This window comes from Bos indicus x Bos taurus, chromosome 19 (genome assembly GCF_003369695.1).
Source record: "Bos indicus x Bos taurus breed Angus x Brahman F1 hybrid chromosome 19, Bos_hybrid_MaternalHap_v2.0, whole genome shotgun sequence".
Classification (NCBI taxonomy): domain Eukaryota; kingdom Metazoa; phylum Chordata; class Mammalia; order Artiodactyla; family Bovidae; genus Bos; species Bos indicus x Bos taurus.
Window position 1 is genome coordinate 42330035 of NC_040094.1, and position 21946 is coordinate 42351980.

At 39.4% G+C, this 21946-nt stretch overlaps 3 protein-coding genes across 3 annotated transcripts; all 3 read right to left on the reverse strand.

Annotated features, from left to right (window-relative positions):
• Window positions 1–7661: 7661 nt before the first annotated feature.
• Window positions 7662–8572, reverse strand: LOC113878555 (keratin, high-sulfur matrix protein, B2A-like). Its single transcript, XM_027519753.1, has one exon. It carries the CDS (start codon window positions 8517–8519, stop codon window positions 8079–8081), a length of 441 nt encoding a protein of 146 aa, XP_027375554.1. The 5' UTR covers window positions 8520–8572; the 3' UTR covers window positions 7662–8078.
• Window positions 8573–10544: 1972 nt separating this feature from the next.
• Window positions 10545–11393, reverse strand: LOC113877017 (keratin, high-sulfur matrix protein, B2C-like). Its single transcript, XM_027516689.1, has one exon. It carries the CDS (start codon window positions 11369–11371, stop codon window positions 10901–10903), a length of 471 nt encoding a protein of 156 aa, XP_027372490.1. The 5' UTR covers window positions 11372–11393; the 3' UTR covers window positions 10545–10900.
• A 4168-nt stretch (window positions 11394–15561) lies between these two features.
• On the reverse strand, window positions 15562–16529 carry LOC113878512 (keratin, high-sulfur matrix protein, B2B). Its single transcript, XM_027519673.1, has one exon. The coding sequence runs from the start codon at window positions 16489–16491 to the stop codon at window positions 15991–15993; it is 501 nt and encodes a 166-aa protein (XP_027375474.1). The 5' UTR covers window positions 16492–16529; the 3' UTR covers window positions 15562–15990.
• Window positions 16530–21946: the final 5417 nt, after the last annotated feature.

A 21946-nucleotide genomic window follows, 5' to 3' on the forward strand; every position in this document is an offset into this window, starting at 1 on the left:
AGTTTAGTTGATTTATGATGTGTTAGCTTAAGGTGTGCAGCAAAGTGAAATCAGTTATATATATATATATATATATATATATATATATATATCTCCACTCTTTTTAAGATTTTTTTCCCATATAGGTCCTTATTAGTTATCTGTTTTATATATAGTAGTGTGTATATGTTAGTCCTAATCTTCCAATTTTATCCCTTCTCTTCTTACCCTCTGATAACCCTAAGTTTTCTTAACTAAGTTGTTAGGTAGCTAAAAGAATAAAAACAGAGACATTGAGATAGTATAAATGTAAGAATTCAGAAATCCGTTAGGAATATTTTCTTTTGAAAGGAAAAGGGAAGGAATTAAAACTTAGAAATTTAGAGAGGAGGTCATCCTGTAGAGCTGAAAACAAGGCATTTTAGGGACCTGACTGGTGCTGATGATTCTAAACTGCAAAACCAAATTTTAGGTGCCTGCAATGGAAAAACATCTGTTGATACTGGAGTGAAGAGAAGTTACTGGGGTCATAAGCCTCAGAACCACTAGCATAGAGGAAGCCCCAGTTAAGTAGAAGAAAGCAGAAAGAAAGGATCATCCCCTCTTCCTCCAGCTTTGCAGTTTTCCTCTGTCACCCTCTAGTGGCAAAGCCTGACACAGAGCAGCTGGGTGAAGTCACAATGAAACTGGCAGAGCCCTATCACAGCATGGCAAAGCTGAGTATTGAAGGGAGGGTGTGAAGCTGAGAGATAACAACTTCACAGCTGGCACAGAGAACCCCACAGCTCCCACAACAGCCATCTTTAAATCAGTTGAATCTCCCTACACCGGCCTTCTTATTTCATTGTCTCTTCATGAGCTTTAGAGTCAGAGTTTGGTTCATAGTTCAGATTTTATGTATGAGCTGTGTGACTATAAGTAAGCTATTAAACCTCATTTATCTGTTCGATAAAAAACACTTATTAAGATACAATTGACATACAAAGCTATATATATCTAATATACATAGCAAAGCTATAAATATATCCATTCCAAAAATATCCTTCTGTACTTTTTTTGTGATAACAAAACTTAATATCTTTCCTTTCACTGAGTCTATAAGTATAGAGTACAGTATTGTTAACTATAGACCCTGTAGTGCACAGTGGGTCTCTAAGAATAAATGAAACTTCAAATAAAGAAGTTCATTCATTTTGCATAAGAGAAACTTTTGCCGCTTCACCATCATCTCCCCAATTCACCCACCACCAACCTCTGGTAACAAGCATTCTACTCTTTACTTCTATGAGTTTTGATTCATCGTATATGTGCAATCATCTGGTATTTGCTCTTCTATGTCTGGCTTATTTATCATAATGTCCTACAGGTTCATTCATGTTGTAAGTCACATGATTTCCTTCTTTTTAAAGGCTGGATAATATTCCATTGTATATAAACACCACATCTTCTTTCTCCATCTGTTGATGGACATTTACGTTATGTCCCTGTCATGGATACTGTGAATAATGCTACAAGGAAAGTGGGAAGTATAAATCTCTGAGATACTAAACCACATCTTAATAAAATAACCAGTAGGTCTCTGAAGACATCAAAGAGAAAGTAAAATTCACCTGGAGAAAAATGAAAATGGAAAAGACAGTGATCCAAAATCTAAGTCACACAGCAAAAGCAGTACTAAAAGTGAAGTTTATAGTGATATAAACTGACCTCAGGAAACAGGAAAAAATTCAAATAAACAACCTCTCCATATACTTAAAAGAACTAGAAAAAGAACAAACAAAACCCAAAGTTAGTAGAAGGAAAGGAAAAATAACTAGAGTGGAAAGAAATGAAATAGACACTAAGAGAAGAATAGAGAAGATCAATGAAACTAAGAGCTGATTCTTTGTAAAGATAAACAAAATGGATAAATATTTAGCTAGACTCAGAAAAAAGAGGACTCTAATAAATAAAATCAGAAATGAAAGTTATTTCCTTCACCCCTCTTCATACAAAAGTTGTATATATAATAAGATAAAACAGCTTTCAGACTCCAACTATCAACCAGCCATCAGAAGACTTAGCTAAGGGTTGGTCCAGGTCCCCCCATGGCTGGCCGTATGGCCAAGGAGCTCTCAGGACTGGTGTCAGCCCCCTGGTAGTCAGGTAAGCCCCTGTAGCTAGTTGGCTAGAGGGAGGATTTCAAAATTGCTCTTGGTAGTGAGGATTTCAAAACCGCACTTGGTAGCATTCGGAGCAGTTCTCCAAAAATGCTGCTGTCATAGTCTGTGTTTTCCAGGGAGAGTCCCATTGCCTCCTGCCTCCCTAGGAGGCTCTCTGAGATCAGCAGGTAGATCTGAACCGTGCTTCTTTTCAACTTAACTGCCTCTGTGCTGGGACTTGGATCATGTGAAGTTTTGTGTTCACCCTTTCAGAGCAGAGCCTCTGTTTCTGACTGTCCTCTGGCTCTCCTGTTCTTGAGCTTTGTTGGCCTTCAAAGCCAGACATTCTAGAGATTCATCTTCCTAGTAGAGGACTCCCTGGCTGGGGAGCCCAATTGGGGACTCAGACCCTTTGCTCCTTGGGGAGAATTTCTGAATTGTGATTGTCCTCCCATTTGTGGGTCACTCACCTGGGGGTTTGGATCTTGACTCTACTACATCTCTGCCCTCCTACCCATCTCATTGTGGTTCCTTCTTAGTATATTTAGTTGTAGCAAATCTTTCTAGTCTTCAGGTCTTTTTCACCTGAAAGTTATTCTATAAATAGTTGTAATTTTGGTATGCCCATTTGGGAGAGGTGAAATTTGTTTCACTGGTGGATCAGAATGACATTTTGGGTCTCTAGAATTTAGTGTCATCTCAGTGTCTAGTAATCCTTGTGGTGGGCAGAATTTTGATCTCCACGACCTCTGAACCATTGTTTAGGCCTATGAATTTGTTACTTTATACTACAAAAGGGACTTTGCAGATGTAGTTAAGGTGACTAATCAGTTGACTTTAAAATGTGGACAGTGCTCTGGATTATCCAGATGGGCTGAGAGACAATAACCTAACAACGGGCTCAAAGAAGGAACATATTCTGAAGCCCAGAGCTTCCAAAATAGCTGTCTTAAAAATCTACTGAGCCTCAGCATGCTTTTATTTACGTCTAATTCCTAACTTTAGTCTCTGTGAATTTTGGAGTCAGGCAGAATTGAGTTCCGATTTCAGTTTTCTCGTTTCTGTTTTGTTTTTACTTATAAGAATATGTGACTTAAACAAGCTATTTAGCTTTCTTTATATGTACTTTTCTCAGCTACAAGACAGAATAACAATATCTACTTCACAGGATTGTAGTAAGTATTAAATGAAATAAAGTTCACATGAAATATAGTTAGCATGTGGCACCGCATGTGGTAATAAGTAAGGTCACGTTGGTTCTCATCTTTCTCCTGCATGTGTGTCTTCACCATCATTCTTCCTCATCTTTTTCCTGCCTGTTGTCCCTCCATTGTTATCTACCTACTCATATTATGGTCAATGAACATCAATAAAAACATTCCCCACTATTGCTTTAGCATCTATGATTGATGTCCTTTGGACATCACTCAACTTATGAATCTCAAGTACTCTTAGGTGTCAGATATAGGAAGCTACCATTTTGAAAGCTTACTGCAGTCTATTGCTTAGTGTAACAGTAAGGAATGTTCTAGGTTTCCAGTTTTAGAAAAGCCAACAAATACTGGCTTAATCAAAGGACCTATTCTCACAGGGAGGCATTGGTTCAGAGGTTCAGCTGTCAGGATCAGTGCTTCTTCCATTCTCTTGGGATTTTGTAGCTCTGGGAATCATTTAAAGTACAAAGAGTCAGGGTTGAAGAGCAAGTGGGAGCACCAGCAATATGTGTCTCTTATCAACAAGAGAAGCTTTCTCAGAAGCTCACATCTGGCTCATGTTTGGATTTCATAGACCATTCCTGCATCTTTTTATTCCTGCAATTTTATTTTTTTAAATCCACAGCTTGTATTTCGGGCTTCACAGGTGGCTCAGTGGTAAAGAATCTGCCTGACAATGCAGGAGATGCAGGAGACTTGAGTTTGATCCATGGGTCGGCAAGATCTCCTGGAGCAGGAATGGCAAGCCACACCGAGTTTTCTTGCTTGGAGAATCCTATGGACACAAGAGCCTGGTGGGCTGTAGTCTGTGGGGTCACAAAGAGTCAGATACGACTTAGTGACTGAGCTGGCATGCAAACTTGTATTTCAGTGTTGGACTACAGGCATCTGCAGGGCATAGTAGGCAAGGACACTTTGACGGCTTTTTATCATCTCTATAGTTTTGTCTTTTTCAGAATGTCATTTAGCTGGAATCACATAGTATGTAACCTTTTCAAATTGGCTACTCTCATTTAGCAATTTGAATTTAGGATTCTTCCATGTCGTTCTGTGGCTTGATAAGTCATTTTTTTAAAATAAAGAAGTAGTATTTTATTGTATTCATATAAGACAATTTGTTTATCCATTTGTGTCTTGAAGAACATTTTGACTGCTTATAATTTTTGGAAATTACAAATAAACCTGTTATAAACGTTTATGTGTTAGGTCCATCATGTGCTTAAGTTTTTAGCTTATTGAGTAAATATTCAGGAGATAAATTACTTGATGGTATGTCAAGGATACAGTATTTATCTTTTTTTCTTTGATTCATTTCACTAAAGCTTAATATTCTCTGGGTCCATCCACTTTGCTGAGAGAGATGGACTGTGAAGAAGGCTGAGTGCCAAAGAATTGATGCTTTTGAACTGTGGTGTTGGAGAAGACTCTTGAGAGTCCCTTGGACTGCAAGGAGATCCAACCAGTCCATTCTGAAGGAGATCAGCCCTGGGATTTCTTTGGAAGGAATGATGCTGAAGCTGAAACTCCAGTACTTTGGCCACCTCATGCGAAGAGTTGAGTCATTGGAAAAGACTCTGATGCTGGGAGGGATTAGGGGCAGGAGGAGAAGAAGATGACAGAGGATGAGATGGCTGGATGACATCACTGACTCGATGGATGTGAGTCTGAGTGAACTCCGGGAGTTGGTGATGGACAGGGAGGCCTGGCGTGCTGCGATTCATGGGGCTGCAAAGAGTCGGACACGACTGAGCAACTGATCTGATCTGATCTGATCTGATAGTCACTCTTGGTAAAAACTCTCATCAAAAAAAGTTTCCACAGAGGGAACATATCTCAATATAGTAAAGGGCCGTTTATGACAAATCCACACCTAACATCATACTCAACAGTGAAATGTTGAATATATTTCCTCTAAATTCAGGAACAAGACAAGGATGCCTGCTCTCACCGTTTTCTACTTAACACAGTACTGGAAGTCCTAGCCACAGCAATCAGATGAGAAAAAGAAACAAAAGGCATCCAAACTGGAAGAGAAGAAGTAAAGCTGTCACTATTTGTAGATGACATGATACCTGATACAGAAGACCCAAAAGTCTCCACTGATAAGTAATAAAACTAATGAATGAATTCAATCAAGTTGCAGAATACAAGATTAATACACAGAAATCTGTTGTTTTTTCTATATGCTAATAATAGTCTATCAGAAAGGGAACATTAAAAAAAACAATTTAAAATCATACAGGTTTAATGTGACCCTTATCGAAATACCCATGACACTTTTCATAGAACTAGAACAAATAATCCTAAAGTTTATATGGAACCACGAAAGACCCAGAATTGCCAAGGCAATCTTGAGAAAAAAGAACAAAGCTGAAAGTGTCACTCTTCCTGACTTCAGACAATACTACAAAGCTATAGGAATCAAAATGGCATGGCTATGGCACAGAAAAACAGATACATAGATCAAAGAAACAAAATAGAGAGCCCAGAAATAAGCCTATGAACCTATGATCAATTAATCTATCACAAAGGAGGCAAAAATATGCAGGGAAGAAATACTGTCTTTTTAATAAGTGGTGCTGGTAAAACTGAACAGGTTGGGTGGACATATTATATCATATCATGTAAAATATCATGTATTTTTTACATATCACATAAAAGAATGATATGAGAACATTTGCTCACACTATATACAAAAATAAACTCAAAATCACCTAAATGTAAGATCAGAAACTTTAAAATTTCTAGAAGAGAATATTGGCAGAACACTCTTTGGCATAAGCCAGTGTAATATTTTTTTTGGATCTGTGTCCTAAGGCAAAAGAAATAAAATCAAATACAAACCAATAAATAACTTAAATTTAAAAGATTTTGCACAACAAAGGAAAACATTGACAAAATGAAAAGACAACCTACCAAATGGAAAAAAAGTATTTGCTAGTGATACAACTGACAAGGTGTTTAACTCTTTTCCTTACATTTAGAATGACTTTCAAGGCCCACTTCAAAGATCACCTCCTTGTGAAGCCTTCTCTGATGCTTTCCCCCAGGATACTCCCTTCTTGTTCCAAAGTGATCACTTCCTTTTTGAAATCCTGTTGCTGGTTCTTCTGTTTTCTCTGAAGTCTACATAACCACGATGTTACTTTCCACAGTAATGCCTATCAAAATCACCTCTACAATTTCTGAGAGTTCCTGAGGCATTACTTTCTTGTGGTCCCACTTTTCTGTCTGGCTCCTGGGCTGAACTCCATCTTCCCTTGAATCAATCCAGACAGAAATCTGACTTCCTTCACTGGTTTTCATAGGAAAGATGATCTATACATGAGAATTTTGTGAGTTTGGTAATTTAATGGGAAAGGACAAAAAATAGAGTAATGTTCATAACTTCCTGACTAGATCTCTCCTCTCTCTTTTTGTTCTCACTCCCTTTATGGAGTAAAAATGTTCCTCTCTTTGTTTCATGTGTAATTTATTTTACATCCTTCTCTGGGCTTTTGGGGTTGCCAACACACTTCTTCCCATGTGGATGTACCTGTTGAAAGTTCACTGTCCAGGTTCAATGCATGATACAGGGTGCTCGGGGCTGGTGCACTGGGATGACCCAGAGGGATGGGATGGGGAGGGAGGTGGGAGGGGGGTTCAGGATGGGGAACACATGTAAACCCATGGCTGATTTGTGTCAATATATGGCAAAAACCACTACAATATTGTAAAGTAATTAGCCTGCCCCCAAAATAAAATAAATACATAAATAAAATAAAAAAATACAGCCAGGTTTGAAAAAAAAAAAAGTTCACTGTCAAGGGATACTGGCCACAAAACTGTCTGCCCCTGAGACACAGGGAGTTTCTTCTATCAACTGCTAAGAGAATGCAGTTTATCTTGTCATATTGTATGTAACTACTTTCACACATATGCTTTTTTCTTGTTGGATAGTAAAGTCCTCAAGAATAAGAACTAATTTTCCATCTTTCTGATCTTCTTAGTTCCTGCTTTAGAAGTGGTGGTCAATAAATTTTTACTGAAGAAATGACTAAATGATTACACTGTATATGACTTCAGTCCCTTTCAGAAGGAAACAAATGTATTTCTTTAAAATAGGCATCTTTGAATCAGAAGAAATTAACCCATTTTATGTGTAAGTGGACACAAAGACCATGATTTCTTTGCCCAGTATGTAACATTTATTAAGAAATTACAGAAGATACTGAATCACAGATATAATTGAAATAGCCAACAGGCAAAGGGGAGGATGGAATCAGATGCTGAAATATGGAAAAGTCTCGTCTCCTTCTTAGAAGCTGAACATTGGGTGAAGAGCTTCTATTCTCATCAGTGACATCTGAAGATGTCACTTAGCTATACTCTGGTGCCTTTGATGTTGGAAAAATTTGGGGACAAACAGAAGCTAGAAATAGATCATAAAGCAGGAGAAATAGGCTTGTGGACAGTTCAAAAGGATGAATTCCACAATATGTCAGCAATATTCAACCTTGCATGAAAATGAGAAATAGTATAACCAAAGCAATTTGATGATGAGCAGGTGGTATGCCGCGTCTGCCGTGGAAAGTCAAGATATTCATTGTAGAATGAAATCAGATAGAATTCATATACTTGGTAGTGCCCATAACAAAAACCCAAATGGGAGACTAAGAACTTGTTAGTTGTCCATGGATGGTTGAGGCGATAAATTGTTCAGAGATACTGTGTCCTGGGAAATTTTAAATGAGCAATGTGGCTTTTAGCAGGTGGGCTCACAGCAGATGGGCTCACAGATGGGCTCAATGCAGGTGGGCTGGCAGCAGCAGGCTGGGCGGCAGCAGGACTGTCCACAGTAGGATGGGCGGCAGCAGGAGGCCTGGGCATAGTACAGCTGGCAGCAGGAGGGGGGTGTGCAGCTCACCACACAGCAGGGAGGCAGGCTGGTGCCCTCCACACGGCAGTCAGGGCGGCACCACCTGGTACGGCTGCTCACAGCTCCACTGCTACCCACCTGGCCATAGCCAATGCTGCCGCCAATGCTGCCACCAATGCCACAGCCGGTCTCACAGCCGCTGGTCTGGAGGCAGGTTGGCTGGCAGCAACTGGTCTGGCAGCAGGTTGGCTGGCAAAAGTTGGCACCACAGGTCCCACCAGTGGAGCAAGTGGGAAATCCACAGAAGCTGGTGGAGCAACAGGCCATGGTGTCAGGAGTTGGGCTGAGAATTGCAATGCTTGGAGGATTTTGGGTGGTGACTTCTGTGTAAGGCCTTTTATATATGTGGACCAGCAGCTATTTATAAAATTCTTAGCATATCTTCCTTGTTTTTGTATAAATTTGTTTTTCAGTGGTCCTCTGATTGGCTTACATTGAAATACCTATGATACATTATGGGCAGCAGTTTAGAAATTACTTCGTTTTATGGTTTTATTTGGACTCCTCATATTGGTCCTTTGCTCTTTGGAATAAGTTTGTGGTTTTCCATGTTCAAAGAGCCCTCCCATTTTCGTGCACGTCAACACCCTCATTTTGTAGAGGTAGTTATTCCGTGTGCTTCTCTGTCCAGGTCTCTAAGGATAAGAGTAATTGTGCTGTTTTTAGCTATTTTTTTTTCCTCTTGAATATATAGACTGAATTCTCTTGAATTGAGAACATCAAGACATCCACTGAATTGAAAGGTACCTTTGGTCAGACATAATTAAAAGCTTCCAACTCATTTATTCCGACCTCAAATAAATAACCATCATTTTCCCTTTGATTTCAACCAATTTGAAATGTGTAAATATTACTTGTATTCCAGGCCAGAAATATTTCCTTGTGAACCAAATGATATAGTATATAGAAAGATAACCAACACAGTGCTTTGCTTCTGGTAGAACCTTAATAAATGTTTACTGAATCTGCTTTTCAATGGGTGGAGTAAAAGGCATGATTCATGGGTGTCTATACCACTTATAAATGATTAAATAGAACTTTTAAGTTGTAGTGCCTCTCATGAAGCAGTCCTTATTATTGTCAAAAGAGAACAGGAAAAGCTGACATCTTTTTGTATTTAATAGTTGAACTAAGTCTTAAGAAAAAGCATCGATAAGCTCTGACATTTTGTAGGGTGCACTGTATCTGCTTTATTCTTCTCTGAAATAAGTAATCTTGTGTGTGACCTATCACTGCCACCAACTGAAGGATAGAGGTGAGTGCTGGGAGCTTGTAATTGTCTCAAAAATATTGTTCTCAACGTGTTCTATGTTTTGTCCTATTGTGTTTTTTATATTGTGCTCACATACTTAAGAACTTAAAAATTAAATGGTAAGAGGTATTTTTTGTTCCAGATGTGTGTGCATTTATTGAGAACATTTTTCAGATTGGGTTGCAAAGTATACAATACATAGTTGTTTAAGATTTCTAATGAAAGTGTCTGACACATCCATTAGAATGGTGATGGCAGAACTCACTGGCTATCTCGGCAGCTATTTGTTCTATTCTCATCGAGACCATAGATACACCATAAAAATATAGTTAATGGCGGTTAGTGTTGGGTTTGAAACTTAGAGAACAATTTGGGAATCAGTGAATAGAATAGGCTAAGGTATAGGAACTGAACATAAATGATCTTGGAAAATAGATGGTATCTGATAGTATCTGGTTGATATTTTGAAATCTAGTTAATAGGTAATACAATTTCTTTAGATATGGGGCCTGCATGAAGGAGAACATCTAGTATATTAAGTAGAAGGAGATTAAAATATGATAGGATTACGTCTATAGCTTTGATCAATCTGAAAATGTTAGGTAAAAAGGGCTTGGTGGCTCAGAGGGTAAAGAGTCTGCCTACAATGTGGGAGACCCAGGTTTGATCTCTGGATTGGCAAGATCCCCTGGAGAAGGAAATGGCAACCCACTCCAGTATTCTTGCCTGGAGAATCCCCATGGATAGAGGACTCTGGTGGGCTACAGTCCATAGGGTTGCAAAGAGTCAGACACGACTGAGTGACTTCACTTTCTTTCTTTTCACAACAGATTACATCAGGTAAGTATTTGAACAACTACAAAGATTATTTAATGCATAGAGCATTTTGCTAAGCAATAGATTTAAGTATAATGTAATTTGTATTTAAACTCTCTGGCTTAGACTTTATGTTCATGCCTTAGCATTACTGTCAAATTCAATCTTCTTGAACTCAGCTAAAGGTGGATAAAGTTGAAGGTAGAAGGAAGAAAATAACTCAGTTTGCTTTGCAAGTTTAAATATTTTATTTGAAATTAACAGGGGATATTGAAGGATAAGGCAGGTCTGAAAATATGTGGGAATCAAGAGAGAGGAAAGAGATCAGAGATGTCACTGAAATGAAGAGCTACTCGAGTCTGGTACTCTGCCCAAGCAAGGCAGGAAATCCAGACACCGTGATTGAGGCGTTTTCAGTGCGCTATTGCAGAACATTCAAAAGTGTCCTAAGACTTTCATTTCTGAGCAGCTTAGAAACTTCGCGATACTTATAATCCAAGAAAAATTGAACGGTTCCTCAGAGACCAGCACAGGTTTGTTCTGCTCCCCTTTCATTCTTAAGTAATCAGCAGCCTTGCTTTTAGCAGGTGCGCTCACAGCAGATGGGCTCACAGATGGGCTCAATGCAGGTGGGCTGGCAGCAGCAGGCTGGGCGGCAGCAGGACTGTCCACAGTAGGATGGGCGGCAGCAGGAGGCCTGGGCATAGTACAGCTGGCAGCAGGAGGGGGTTGTGCAGCTCACCACACAGCAGGGAGGCAGGCTGGTGCCTTCCACACGGCAGTCAGGGCGGCACCACCTGGTGCGGCTGCTCACAGCTCCGCTGCTACCCACCTGGCCATAGCCAATGCTGCCTCCAATGCTGCCACCAATGCCACAGCCGGTCTCACAGCCGCTGGTCTGGAGGCAGGTTGGCTGGCAGCAGCTGGTCTGGATGGAGATTGGCTGGCAGCAACTGGTCTGGCAGCAGGTTGGCTGGCTGCAGCTGGAGCCACAGTTTCCACCAGTGGAACAGATGGGAAATCCACAGAAGCTAGTGGAACAGCAGGCCATGGTGTCAGGAGTTGAGAGAGGAGGGTTGTTAAAAGAAGTTTTTGAGTTTTGGCTGCACCTTCTACATCTGTCCTTTTATATATCCTGTAGAGCCATGTCATTTTCCTAACATTTAGCATTTTTCCTGGATACCATTGCAGAGTCAGTCTCTGATTGGCTAACGTTTGAGTTGTTAAGAAGGTTATAAATAGCATTTTGAATAGCCTGCTTTTGTCATTGTTCAATTAAATCTCATTATGTTTCTTCTTTGCCCTTTGGGTCAAGCCAAGGCTCATTATGGAAGTTGTGTGATAGATTAGACTTTGGCTAACCGTTGCCCTGGCTTGCTTTGTCATAAATGTCCTTCGATAACCTTTAGGCAGCGTTTGTCTAAACTGAACATCCCCTTCCTAAGTGGTCATTCAATTAAGGATCGTGATTTTGTAAACAATTTGTCCAGACTTGGAATGGCTACCTTTAGTGTCATCAAAACACAAACTATCACCTGAGTCATCAACATTGAAAGAAGTATGCCTTTCTATGCTCCATTTGTTTTTTTTTTTTTAGATATAAAAATTAAAAATTGGACATAAATACAGCTTCAATTCTTTCCTCCTTATTAGTGAATTAGAATACAGGATCTATGCTCCATTTGTGTAAGCTACAGGATCCTCAGCTCTCTAGTATTTTTGTTATTAATGTACATATTCTCAACTGAAACCCTTCGTGACTTTTCCTGTAGATTGTTTTCTGACTCTGCTAATTTAAAAATAATAAGATAGTAATGAATACACATTTTAATAAGTCAAACAGTATGCAGACATATAAAGAAAAGTTAATGTTATTCTCCCTTTTCCCAAAACATAACACATCCCTCCCAAAACTAGTACTTCAGAGATAATCAATATTAACAGTTTTAGGGCACACTCTGTCACATTTCTCCCTGCTTCTGCAAACATAAACCAGAGTATGCACATATATATCATTTAACTTAGTAGAGTTGGAGTCTCTTATATCTATTTGTGCAATGCAAGAGACCTGCTTTTGATCCCTGGGCTGGGAAGATACCAACTCCAGTAATCTTGCCTGGAGAACTCCAAGGACAGAGGAGCCTGGCAGGCTACAGTCCATGGGGTTGCAAAGAGTTGATACGGCTGAACAACTAACACACTATACCTATTTATTATTAAAATTTTTAAATAAAATATACATAACATAAAATTTACCATCTTAACAAATTTTAGTAGTTCATTCTTCTAGTGTTCAGCATGTTCACATTGTTGTGCAGTCCATCTCCAGAACTCTTTTTGTCTTACAAAACGGAAACTCTGTATCCATTAAATACCCCTTCCCCATTCTCCCCTCCCCAAACTCTTGGCAGTCATTATCCTACTCTGTGTCTTGATGAATTTAACCACTCTTTGTACCTCATTTACGTTGAATCATACAGTATTTGTCCTTTTGTGGCTGGCTTATTTCACTAAGCATAATGTCCTCAAGATTGAGCCACCTTAAAGTGTGACAGAATTTCCTTCTTTTTTAAGGCTGAATAAGATTCCATTATATGCATATTCCACAATTTGTTTATCCATTCATCCATCAATGACACTTGGGCTGCTTCCATCTTTTAATTATTATAATTAATCATGCAGGAACATGAGTGTACAAATACCTCTTCAAGACCATGCTCTCAGTTTTTTGGGTGTATACTTAGGAGTACAATTGCTAGATCATATGGTAATTCTGTTTTTGATTTTTCCAGTAACTGCCATTTGCTTCCCATAGTGGGTATATCATTTACATTCCCACCAGCAGCGTACAAGGGTTCCAATTTTTCCATGTCTTGCCAATACTTTTTGAGTGTTTTAAGAATAGCCATTCAAATAGATGTGAGGTGGTATGTCATTGTGGTTTTGGTTTGCATTTTCCTGATTATCAATAATACTGGGCATCTTTTCATGTGTTTTTTTTTTTTTTTTGCTATTTGTATATCTTCTTTGGAGTTACATGGATTCATGTCCTTTGCCCAAATTTTGTTGTTGTTGTTTTAGAGTTGATGTTCCTTTTGTTGAGTTGTAGGGATTCTTTCTATATTCTGCAATCTATGATTTGCAAATATCTTCTCCCATTCTGTAGATTGCCCTTTCATTTTGTTAATTGCTATTGTTGTTCAGTCACTTAAGTTGTGTCTGACTCTTTGCATGTCCTTTGATGCAGAGAAGTTTTTAATTTTGATGTAGTTCAGTTTATTTTTAACTTTTGTTGCCTATTCTTTTGGTGTCATATGCAAGAAATCATCAAATGCAGTATCATGAAGTTTTTCCTCTGTGTTTTCTTTAGATAATTTTATAGTTTTAACTCTTATTTAAGTCTTTGATCCATTTTGAGTTAATTTTTGTAGAAGTTTTAAGATAAAGGTCCAACTTCATTCTTTTGCATGTTGACATCCAGTTTTCCCAACACCATTTGTGGAAAAGATTGTCCTTTCCTACTGAATGTTCTTGGCACCTCTCTTGCAAATCTTTTGACAATATAGATGAGGGTTATTTCTGGGCTCTCTGTTCTGTTTCATGTTTGTCTCTATGCCTGCTTTTGTGTCAGTACCATGCTGTTTTGACTACTCTAGCTTTGTAGTGTAGTTTGAAATCAGGGAGTAAGATGCCTCCAGCTTTGTTCTTCTTTCTCAAGATTGCTTTGGATATTCAGGGCCTTTTGTGGTTCCACACGGATTTTAGGATAGTTTGTTCTATCTCTGAGGAAAATGCCATTGACGTTCTAATAAGGATTGCATTGATCTATAGATTGCTTTGGGTAGTATGGACATTTAAGCAATATGAATTCTTCCAGCCATGAGCATGGACTACCTTTAATTTATTTGTATCTTCTTTAGTTCCTTTCATTCACGTCTTACACTTTTCAGTGTACAAACCTTTCATCTCCTGGATAAGTTTATTCATAAGTATTTTATTCTCTTTGATGGTATTGTAAATGGGATTGTTTCTTGAATTTTTCTTTCTGACAGAATGTTGTTAGTGTATAGAAGTGCAAGAAACTTTATGTATTGATTTCATATCCAAAAACTTAACTAAATTTGTAACATATTTTTTTTGGTAGAATCTAAGATTTTCTGTTTATAATATCACATCATTTGCAAATAGAGACAATTGTAAATCTTATGACATTTATTTCTTTTTCTTGCCTAATTGCTCTGGTTATGCTTTCTAGTACTATGATTAAATAGAATAAGTGAAAGTGGACATCCTTCTCTTGCCCCTGATCTAGAAGAAAGGTTTCAGTTTTTCACTGTTAAGTATGATATTCGTGTGGGATTCTCATGCATGGCTTTTGTTGTGCTGAGGCAGTTTCCTTCTAGTTCTAGTTTGTTGAGTGTTTTTTTTTTTTTTTATTATTACAAAAGGGTATTGAATTACCTCAAATACTTTTTCTGCATCTATTGAGATAACCAAATGTTCCCTCACTTAATTCTGTTATGTGATGTATTACATTGATTGATTTTCATATATTAAACCATATTTGTATCCTAGGACAAAATCTCATTTGGTCATTGTGTATAGTCTTTTTAAATGTGCTGTTGAATCCTGTTTGATAGTATTTCATTGAGATGTTTTGTGTCAGTATTCATCAGGGATATTGGTCTGTAACTTTCCTTTCTTGTATTTTCTTTGTCTGGCTTTGGTATTAGAATAATGCTGGTCTTGCAGAATGAATTCAGAAGAGTTCCTTTATCTTCAAGTTTTTGGAAGAATCTTAGGAGGACAAGTGCTTAATTTTTCCTTAAATGTTTTATAAAATTCACCAGTGAAAACTTCTGGTACCAGAATTTTCTTTGTTGAAAAATTTTATTATTGATTCCATCTCCTTATTAATTATACATCTGTTCAGATTTTCTATTTATTCATGATTAAGTTTCAGTGGGTTGTGTGCTTCTAGAAATTTATCCATTTCATCTTGATTGTACATATTATTCATTTAAGTAGCATGTAATATTCCAGAGTACGATCATACAACACTTTATTCAATCACCCCCTTATTGATAAACCCTCAATTTTTTTTAGTTTGTGCTTTTTTATGGGGATTAACCTCTCTTGGATTTGATCATATTTCCTAACATGGTATAAGAAGAATAGCATGGAATATCACAGTCAGATTAGAATCTTTTGTGCAACACTCAATGAAGAAAAAGAGATAAGTTTGCTGTATCAAATGTATATATTTTATTAGATCTTGGTATATTATTCCCTTTTCATAAGAAGTGCAATTTGCAAAATGGTGGAGTTTAGGAGGTGAATGTATCTGAGAAGGAGAGATGGTTCTTCCTCAGCCTTGGCAGCAATGAGCTGTGAAGAGGAGGCTTGCTGAAGGTCAATCCTGACTCAAACTGGTTTTCCCATTTATTGGGTCATATTTGTATTTTGGTCAGCTTAGAGGAGAAATCAACATCTTTCTAGTATTGAATGGAATCAGATAAGTCTATGAAGCCCAAATATTTGGTAACCCCTCATAAAATTTTGATTAAAGTTCAAGAACTTGTTAATGATTCAAGAATGGTGGAAGAGATAATTACTTCATGGACTGAGTTGGAAGTTGAACTTTCAAGTTGAAAATCAGCAACCTGGCTTTTAGCAGGTGGGCTCACAGCAGATGGGCTCACAGATGGGCTCAATGCAGGTGGGCTGGCAGCAGCAGGCTGGGCGGCAGCAGGACTGTCCACAGTAGGATGGGCGGCAGCAGGAGGCCTGGGCATAGTACAGCTGGCAGCAGGATGGGGGTGTGCAGCTCACCACACAGCAGGGAGGCAGGCTGGTGCCCTCCACGCGGCAGTCAGGGCGGCACCACCTGGTGCGGCTGCTCACAGCTCCGCTGCTACCCACCTGGCCATAGCCAATGCTGCCGCCAATGCTGCCACCAATGCCACAGCCGGTCTCACAGCCGCTGGTCTGGAGGCAGGTTGGCTGGCAGCAGCTGGTCTGGATGAAGATTGGTTGGCAGCAGCTGGTTTGGATGGAAGTTGGCTGGCAGCAGCTGGTCTGGCAGCAGGTTGGCTGGCTGCAGCTGGAGCCACAGGTCCCAGCAGTGGAACAGATGGGAAATCCACAGAAACTGGTGGAACAGCAAGCCATGGTGTCAGAGGTTAGGTTGAGAGGAGGGTTGTTAAGAGAAGTTTTGAGTTTTGATGGACACTCCCACAGTGGGCCTTTTATAAGCCTCGACCAGCTGCTATTTGCATAATTCTTAATGTCCCTTCCTTGTTTGTTTTAAAACAACTTGTCTCTGAATGGTAATTGGCCTGTCCCTGAGTTATTTGTTCTTCTCTGAAAGCTTTGAAAGTTAGTTTTATTTGGTCTTCAATTAGAATTTTTCACCATGGTCAAGTAGTCATTAGCATTCACTGAGTACATAACCCATAATTCCACATATTTGTTAAAATATGCTCATTGCTCAAAGAATAATTGAGTGATGCTTCACCTTTAAAGGAAGTGTCAATATTACTCAGTGTTGATCCTTATAATTGAGCTCTTGGGTCTCATATGACAGTTTAATTCCCAGCCAAGTGGCCTCCAATCTTCATCTTGGCAGTGAAGTTGGTCAGAAAGAAAAAGATTCTGTCTTTAAGACTAGAAAATGTGGATGATTTACCACTGATAATATTTTTGGAGCATTTATTATATGCCCAAGTGGTTCTGAAACTGCATGTATCAGTTCATTCATTCTTCATAGCAATTCTATAGTGGAGGTACCGTTGCTATTCCCATCATCCATGTGATAAAACCAAGTCACAGAGTAAGTAATTTGTCCAAGTTCACACTAAGAAGTGCTTAATTTGAAATTTGAATCCACACCATGGGCTTCCAGACTAAACTAATTTTTAAAAATATTTTGGCCATACCATGCAGCAAGTGGGATCTTAGTTCCCCAACCAGGGATAAAACCCATTCTTTCTGTAATGGAAGCACAGTCTTAACCAGTGGACTGCCAGGGAAGTCCCCACACTAAACTCTTTTTACCACTATAGTCAATTTGTTCTTTCCTAGCTAAGCCATTGTCCTAGGGAAAATCAAAGAGTGAGTGACAAGATGTGACAGTTTGACCACTTTCTTAGGCATTTTTTAGGGTGAAGGGAAGAAAGAGAAACCGTAGGGTAAGTAGTAATGCTCTTCAGTAGAGACTTTTCTGGAGATTTTATTTTTTAACTATACAAAAGCACACTTCAAGGAAATAACAACTGCTAAAAAGTTAACTTACTTGATTTGTGACTTGAATCTTTGATTTTAGGATTTTCTATAGATTTCAATGTTCTTAACTGCATAAAATCATACTCTTAAAAATTTTTTTTAATTTAAATTTTGTATCAGAGTATAGTTGACTTACAATGTTGTATATCAGAGTATAGTTGACTTACTATATATATATATATATATAAAGATTCTTTTCCCATTTAGGTTATTATTGAGTATTGAGCAGAGTTCCCTGTGCTATACAGCAGGTCCTTGGTTTTTTTAAGTAAACCTTTTATTTTGTATTGGAATATAGCCATTTAACAATGGTGTGATAGTTTCAGACGGACAGTAAAGGGACTCAACCATACATATACATGTATCCATTCTCCCACAAACTCCTTCCCATCCAGGCTTCTACAAAACATCGAGAAGTTCTCTGTGCTATACAGCAGGTCCTTGTTGATTATTCTGTAATGTGTATATATGTTAATCCCAAACTCCTAATTTATACATCTCCCCCACCTTTCCCCTTTGGTAACCATAAGAAAAACCACACTCAATACATTAATCCTGGAGTATGTAGCATACTATAATGCATTAGAGCTTCAGTGTGTAGTTTATTTCAGATGTTAGAGAGTAATCCAGTTAGCTATAAAGTTTGTATAACTGTACAATTTGAATGAGGCAATTGATAAGGTAAAGATAAAGGTTTTGTTTAGGGACAGTGAAAGGTAATCTGGACTTACGAGGCTTAAACCAGAACAATAAATGTTTGTTGTGCCTCTCCAGGAATGACGGCTTTGAGTTTATGCCTTAACTCTTCCTTAGTCTGAATTAAGTATTTTCAAATCCCACATTGAATTTGATATATTTCTTTGTGACTATTTTGCCTTTTTTCCTTGCTGCTGCTAACTGCTGCTGCTAAGTCGCTTCAGTTGTGTCCGACTCTGTGTGACCCCAGAGACGGCAGCCCACCAGGCTCCCCCGTCCCTGGGATTCTCTAAGCAAGAACACTGGAGTGGGTTGCCATTTCCTTCTCCAATGCACGAAAGTGAAAAGTGAAAGTGAAGTCGCTCAGTTGTGTTGGACTCTTAGAGACCCCATGGACTGAAGCCTGCCAGGCTCCTCCGTCCATGGGATTTTCCAGGCAAAAGAGTACTGGAGTTTTCTCCTTAAGCAGATCTATATAACATAGACTCTTTGATTAGCTGTTTTTTTCACCTTGGATGTTTGTAATATGCTAATTGTAATAATTGTCATTATTATGATCTCACCAGCTATTTAACTCAGCACAATCTTTGATACTAAAAGTATTTTTCTCCTCTTGCAAAAAGTTTAGATGTTTGAAGAGCTGAAATGCAGGGCACTGGAGACAGTAGCATTGCATATCAGCCTTCCATTTCTGTACTTTTCTACTGTGGCACTATTTGCAACATCTCTCAGTGCAAAATTTAGCTCAATTTTCATGTTTCTGTCTTTAGTTACCTTTATAGAATTAAGAGTAAGATGTATTAGTCAGTGTTTACTAGAGAAACAAAAGTGGTTAGATAGATATAAATATGTAGAAAGGGATTTATTAGGCAATTTTGGGAGCTGAGAAATCTTATGATCTGCTGTCTACAAGCTGAAAACCCAGGAAAGTCAGTATTATAATTTCAGTTCAAACTTGAAGGCCTGAGAACCAGGGGAGCCAATGGTATAAGTTCCAGTTCAAGTCCAAAGCCTGCAGAGTCAGGGCCCCATGCCCAAGGGCTGGAGAAGATGGGTGTGTGCAGGCAAGAGAGAGCACCCTTCTTGGTCTATTCAGGCCTTCAACAAATGGGACAGTGCCTACTGATATTGGTGATAGGCAATCTTTACTCAATCCATCAATTCAAATGCCAATCTCTTCAGAAATACCCACCATATAGACATACCCAGAAATGTTTTATCAGCTATTTAGGGATTCCTTAGCTGTCAAAGTTGCTACATAAGATTAACCATTGCAAGATATGGCACTTAAATTTGAGAATTCTACTGTTCTGCTACAGAATGAAAACTAATCTGACCATTTCTTCACCCCCTCTAAATAAATCAAGAAAATAAGAGGGGAGGCGCCAAGATGGCAGAGGAGTAGGACGGGGAAAACACTTTCTCCCCCACAAATTCATCAAAAGAGCATTTAAACGTCGAGTAAATTCCACAAAACAACTTCTGAATGCCAGCAGAGGACATCAGGCACCCAGAAAAGCAACCCAACTCTTCGAAAGGAGGTAGGAAAAAATATTAAAGACAATAAAAGAGACAAAAGAGGGAGGGACGGAGTTCCGTCCCGGGAAGGGAGTCTTAAAAAAGAAGTTTCCAAACACCAGGAAACCTTCTCACTGCCGAATCCGTGCCGAGCTTTGGAAGCACAGAGGGTAACATAACAGGGAGAAAAAATAAACAAACAATTAAAACTCGCAGATTGCGAGCCCTACGGTAACTCCTCCAGCGGAGAAGCAGCGCAGACGCCTGCATCCGCCATTAGCAAGCGGGGGCTGGGCAGGGAGGCACGGCGCGGGCTGCATCGCTGAGAGTAAGAATCTGGCCTGAATACCCTGAGCACTATCTGAGCGAAATAATTTGGGCTAGCAAACCAGACTGTGGGATATCTACCATGCGAAAAGCCAGCCCTAACCTAAGACACCGCCAGCCCGCGCACGGAACAAAGGACTAAACAGAGATAGCCGGCTGCAGACCTTCCCCCTCCGATGACGGGCAGCCAGAGCCAGAAGGAGGGCAATTGCAGCCCCACAGAGACATTATCTATAAAACTGGCTTCTTTGCTAACTAAAACTTATTGGGGGTCTGGACGGTCAACATCTGCCTGAGAAGGTGCGCCGGTTTTACACCCAGATAACCGAGTGGCGGGGAGGCGATAAGTCGCAGCATTGGCGCTCGCCAAACACCTCATCACCTGAGCTGCTCGGACCTGGGAAGAGCACAAAACGCAGGCCCAACTGAGTCTGCGCCTCTGAGGACTACCTGAGTGCCTGAACCTGAGCGGCTTGGACCTGGGAGGTGCATGCAACCCAGGGCCAGCCTCGGATTGTTCCCTGCGGAACAACCTAGAGCCCGAGCAGTGTGGGCAGGGAGGCTACACGCGCCGTGAGCGGGGGCAGACCCAGTGTGGCTGAGGCATGCGAGCGCACGCCAGTGTCATTTGTTTGCAGCATCCCTCCCTCCCTCCCTCCCCACAGCGCGATTGAACAAAGAGAAGAAATACAGCTCCACCCACCAGAACACCGACACAAGCTTCCCTAACCAGGAAACCTTGACAAGCCACCTGTACAAACCCACACACAGCAAGGAAACACCACAATAAAGAGAACTCCACAAACTGCCAGAATACAGAAAGGACACCCCAAACTCAGCAATTTAAACAAGATGAAGAGACAGAGGAATACCCAGCAGATAAAGGAACAGGATAAATCCCCACCAAACCAAACAAAAGAGGAAGAGATAGGGAATCTACCTGATAAAGAATTCCAAATAATGATAGTGAAATTGATCCAAAATCTTGAAATTAAAATGGAATCACAGATAAATAGCCTGGAGACAAGGATTGAGAAGATGCAAGAAAGGTTTAACAAGGACCTAGAAGAAATAAAAAAGAGTCAATATATAATGAATAATGCAATAAATGAAATTAAAAACACTCTGGAGGCAACAAATAGAATAACAGAGGCAGAAGATAGGATTAGTGAATTAGAAGATAGAATGGTAGAAATAAATGAATCAGAGAGGATAAAAGAAAAACGAATTAAAAGAAATGAGGATAATCTCAGAGACCTCCAGGACAATATTAAACGCTACAACATTCGAATCATAGGGGTTCCAGAAGAAGAAGACAAAAAGAAAGACCATGAGAAAATACTTGAAGAGATAATAGTTGAAAACTTCCCTAAAATGGGGAAGGAAATAATCACTCAAGTCCAAGAAACCCAGAGAGTCCCAAACAGGATAAACCCAAGGAGAAACACCCCAAGACACATATTAATCAAATTAACAAAGACCAAACACAAAGAACAAATATTAAAAGCAGCAAGGGAAAAACAACAAATAACACACAAGGGAATTCCCATAAGGATAACAGCTGATCTTTCAATAGAAACTCTTCAAGCCAGGAGGGAATGGCAAGACATACTTAAAATGATGAAAGAAAATAACCTACAGCCCAGATTATTGTACCCAGCAAGGATCTCATTTAAGTATGAAGGAGAAATCAAAAGCTTTTCAGACAAGCAAAAGCTGAGAGAATTCTGCACCACCAAACCAGCTCTCCAACAAATACTAAAGGATATTCTCTAGACAGGAAACACAAAAATGGTGTATA

Excerpts from the sequence above, each read along its gene's own strand:
- LOC113878555 (XM_027519753.1), bottom strand. The coding sequence starts at position 8,519 with ATGGCCTGTTGCTCCACCAGCTTCTGTGGATTTCCCACTTGCTCCACT.
- LOC113877017 (XM_027516689.1), bottom strand. The coding sequence starts at position 11,371 with ATGGCCTGCTGTTCCACTAGCTTCTGTGGATTTCCCATCTGTTCCACT.
- LOC113878512 (XM_027519673.1), bottom strand. The coding sequence starts at position 16,491 with ATGGCTTGCTGTTCCACCAGTTTCTGTGGATTTCCCATCTGTTCCACT.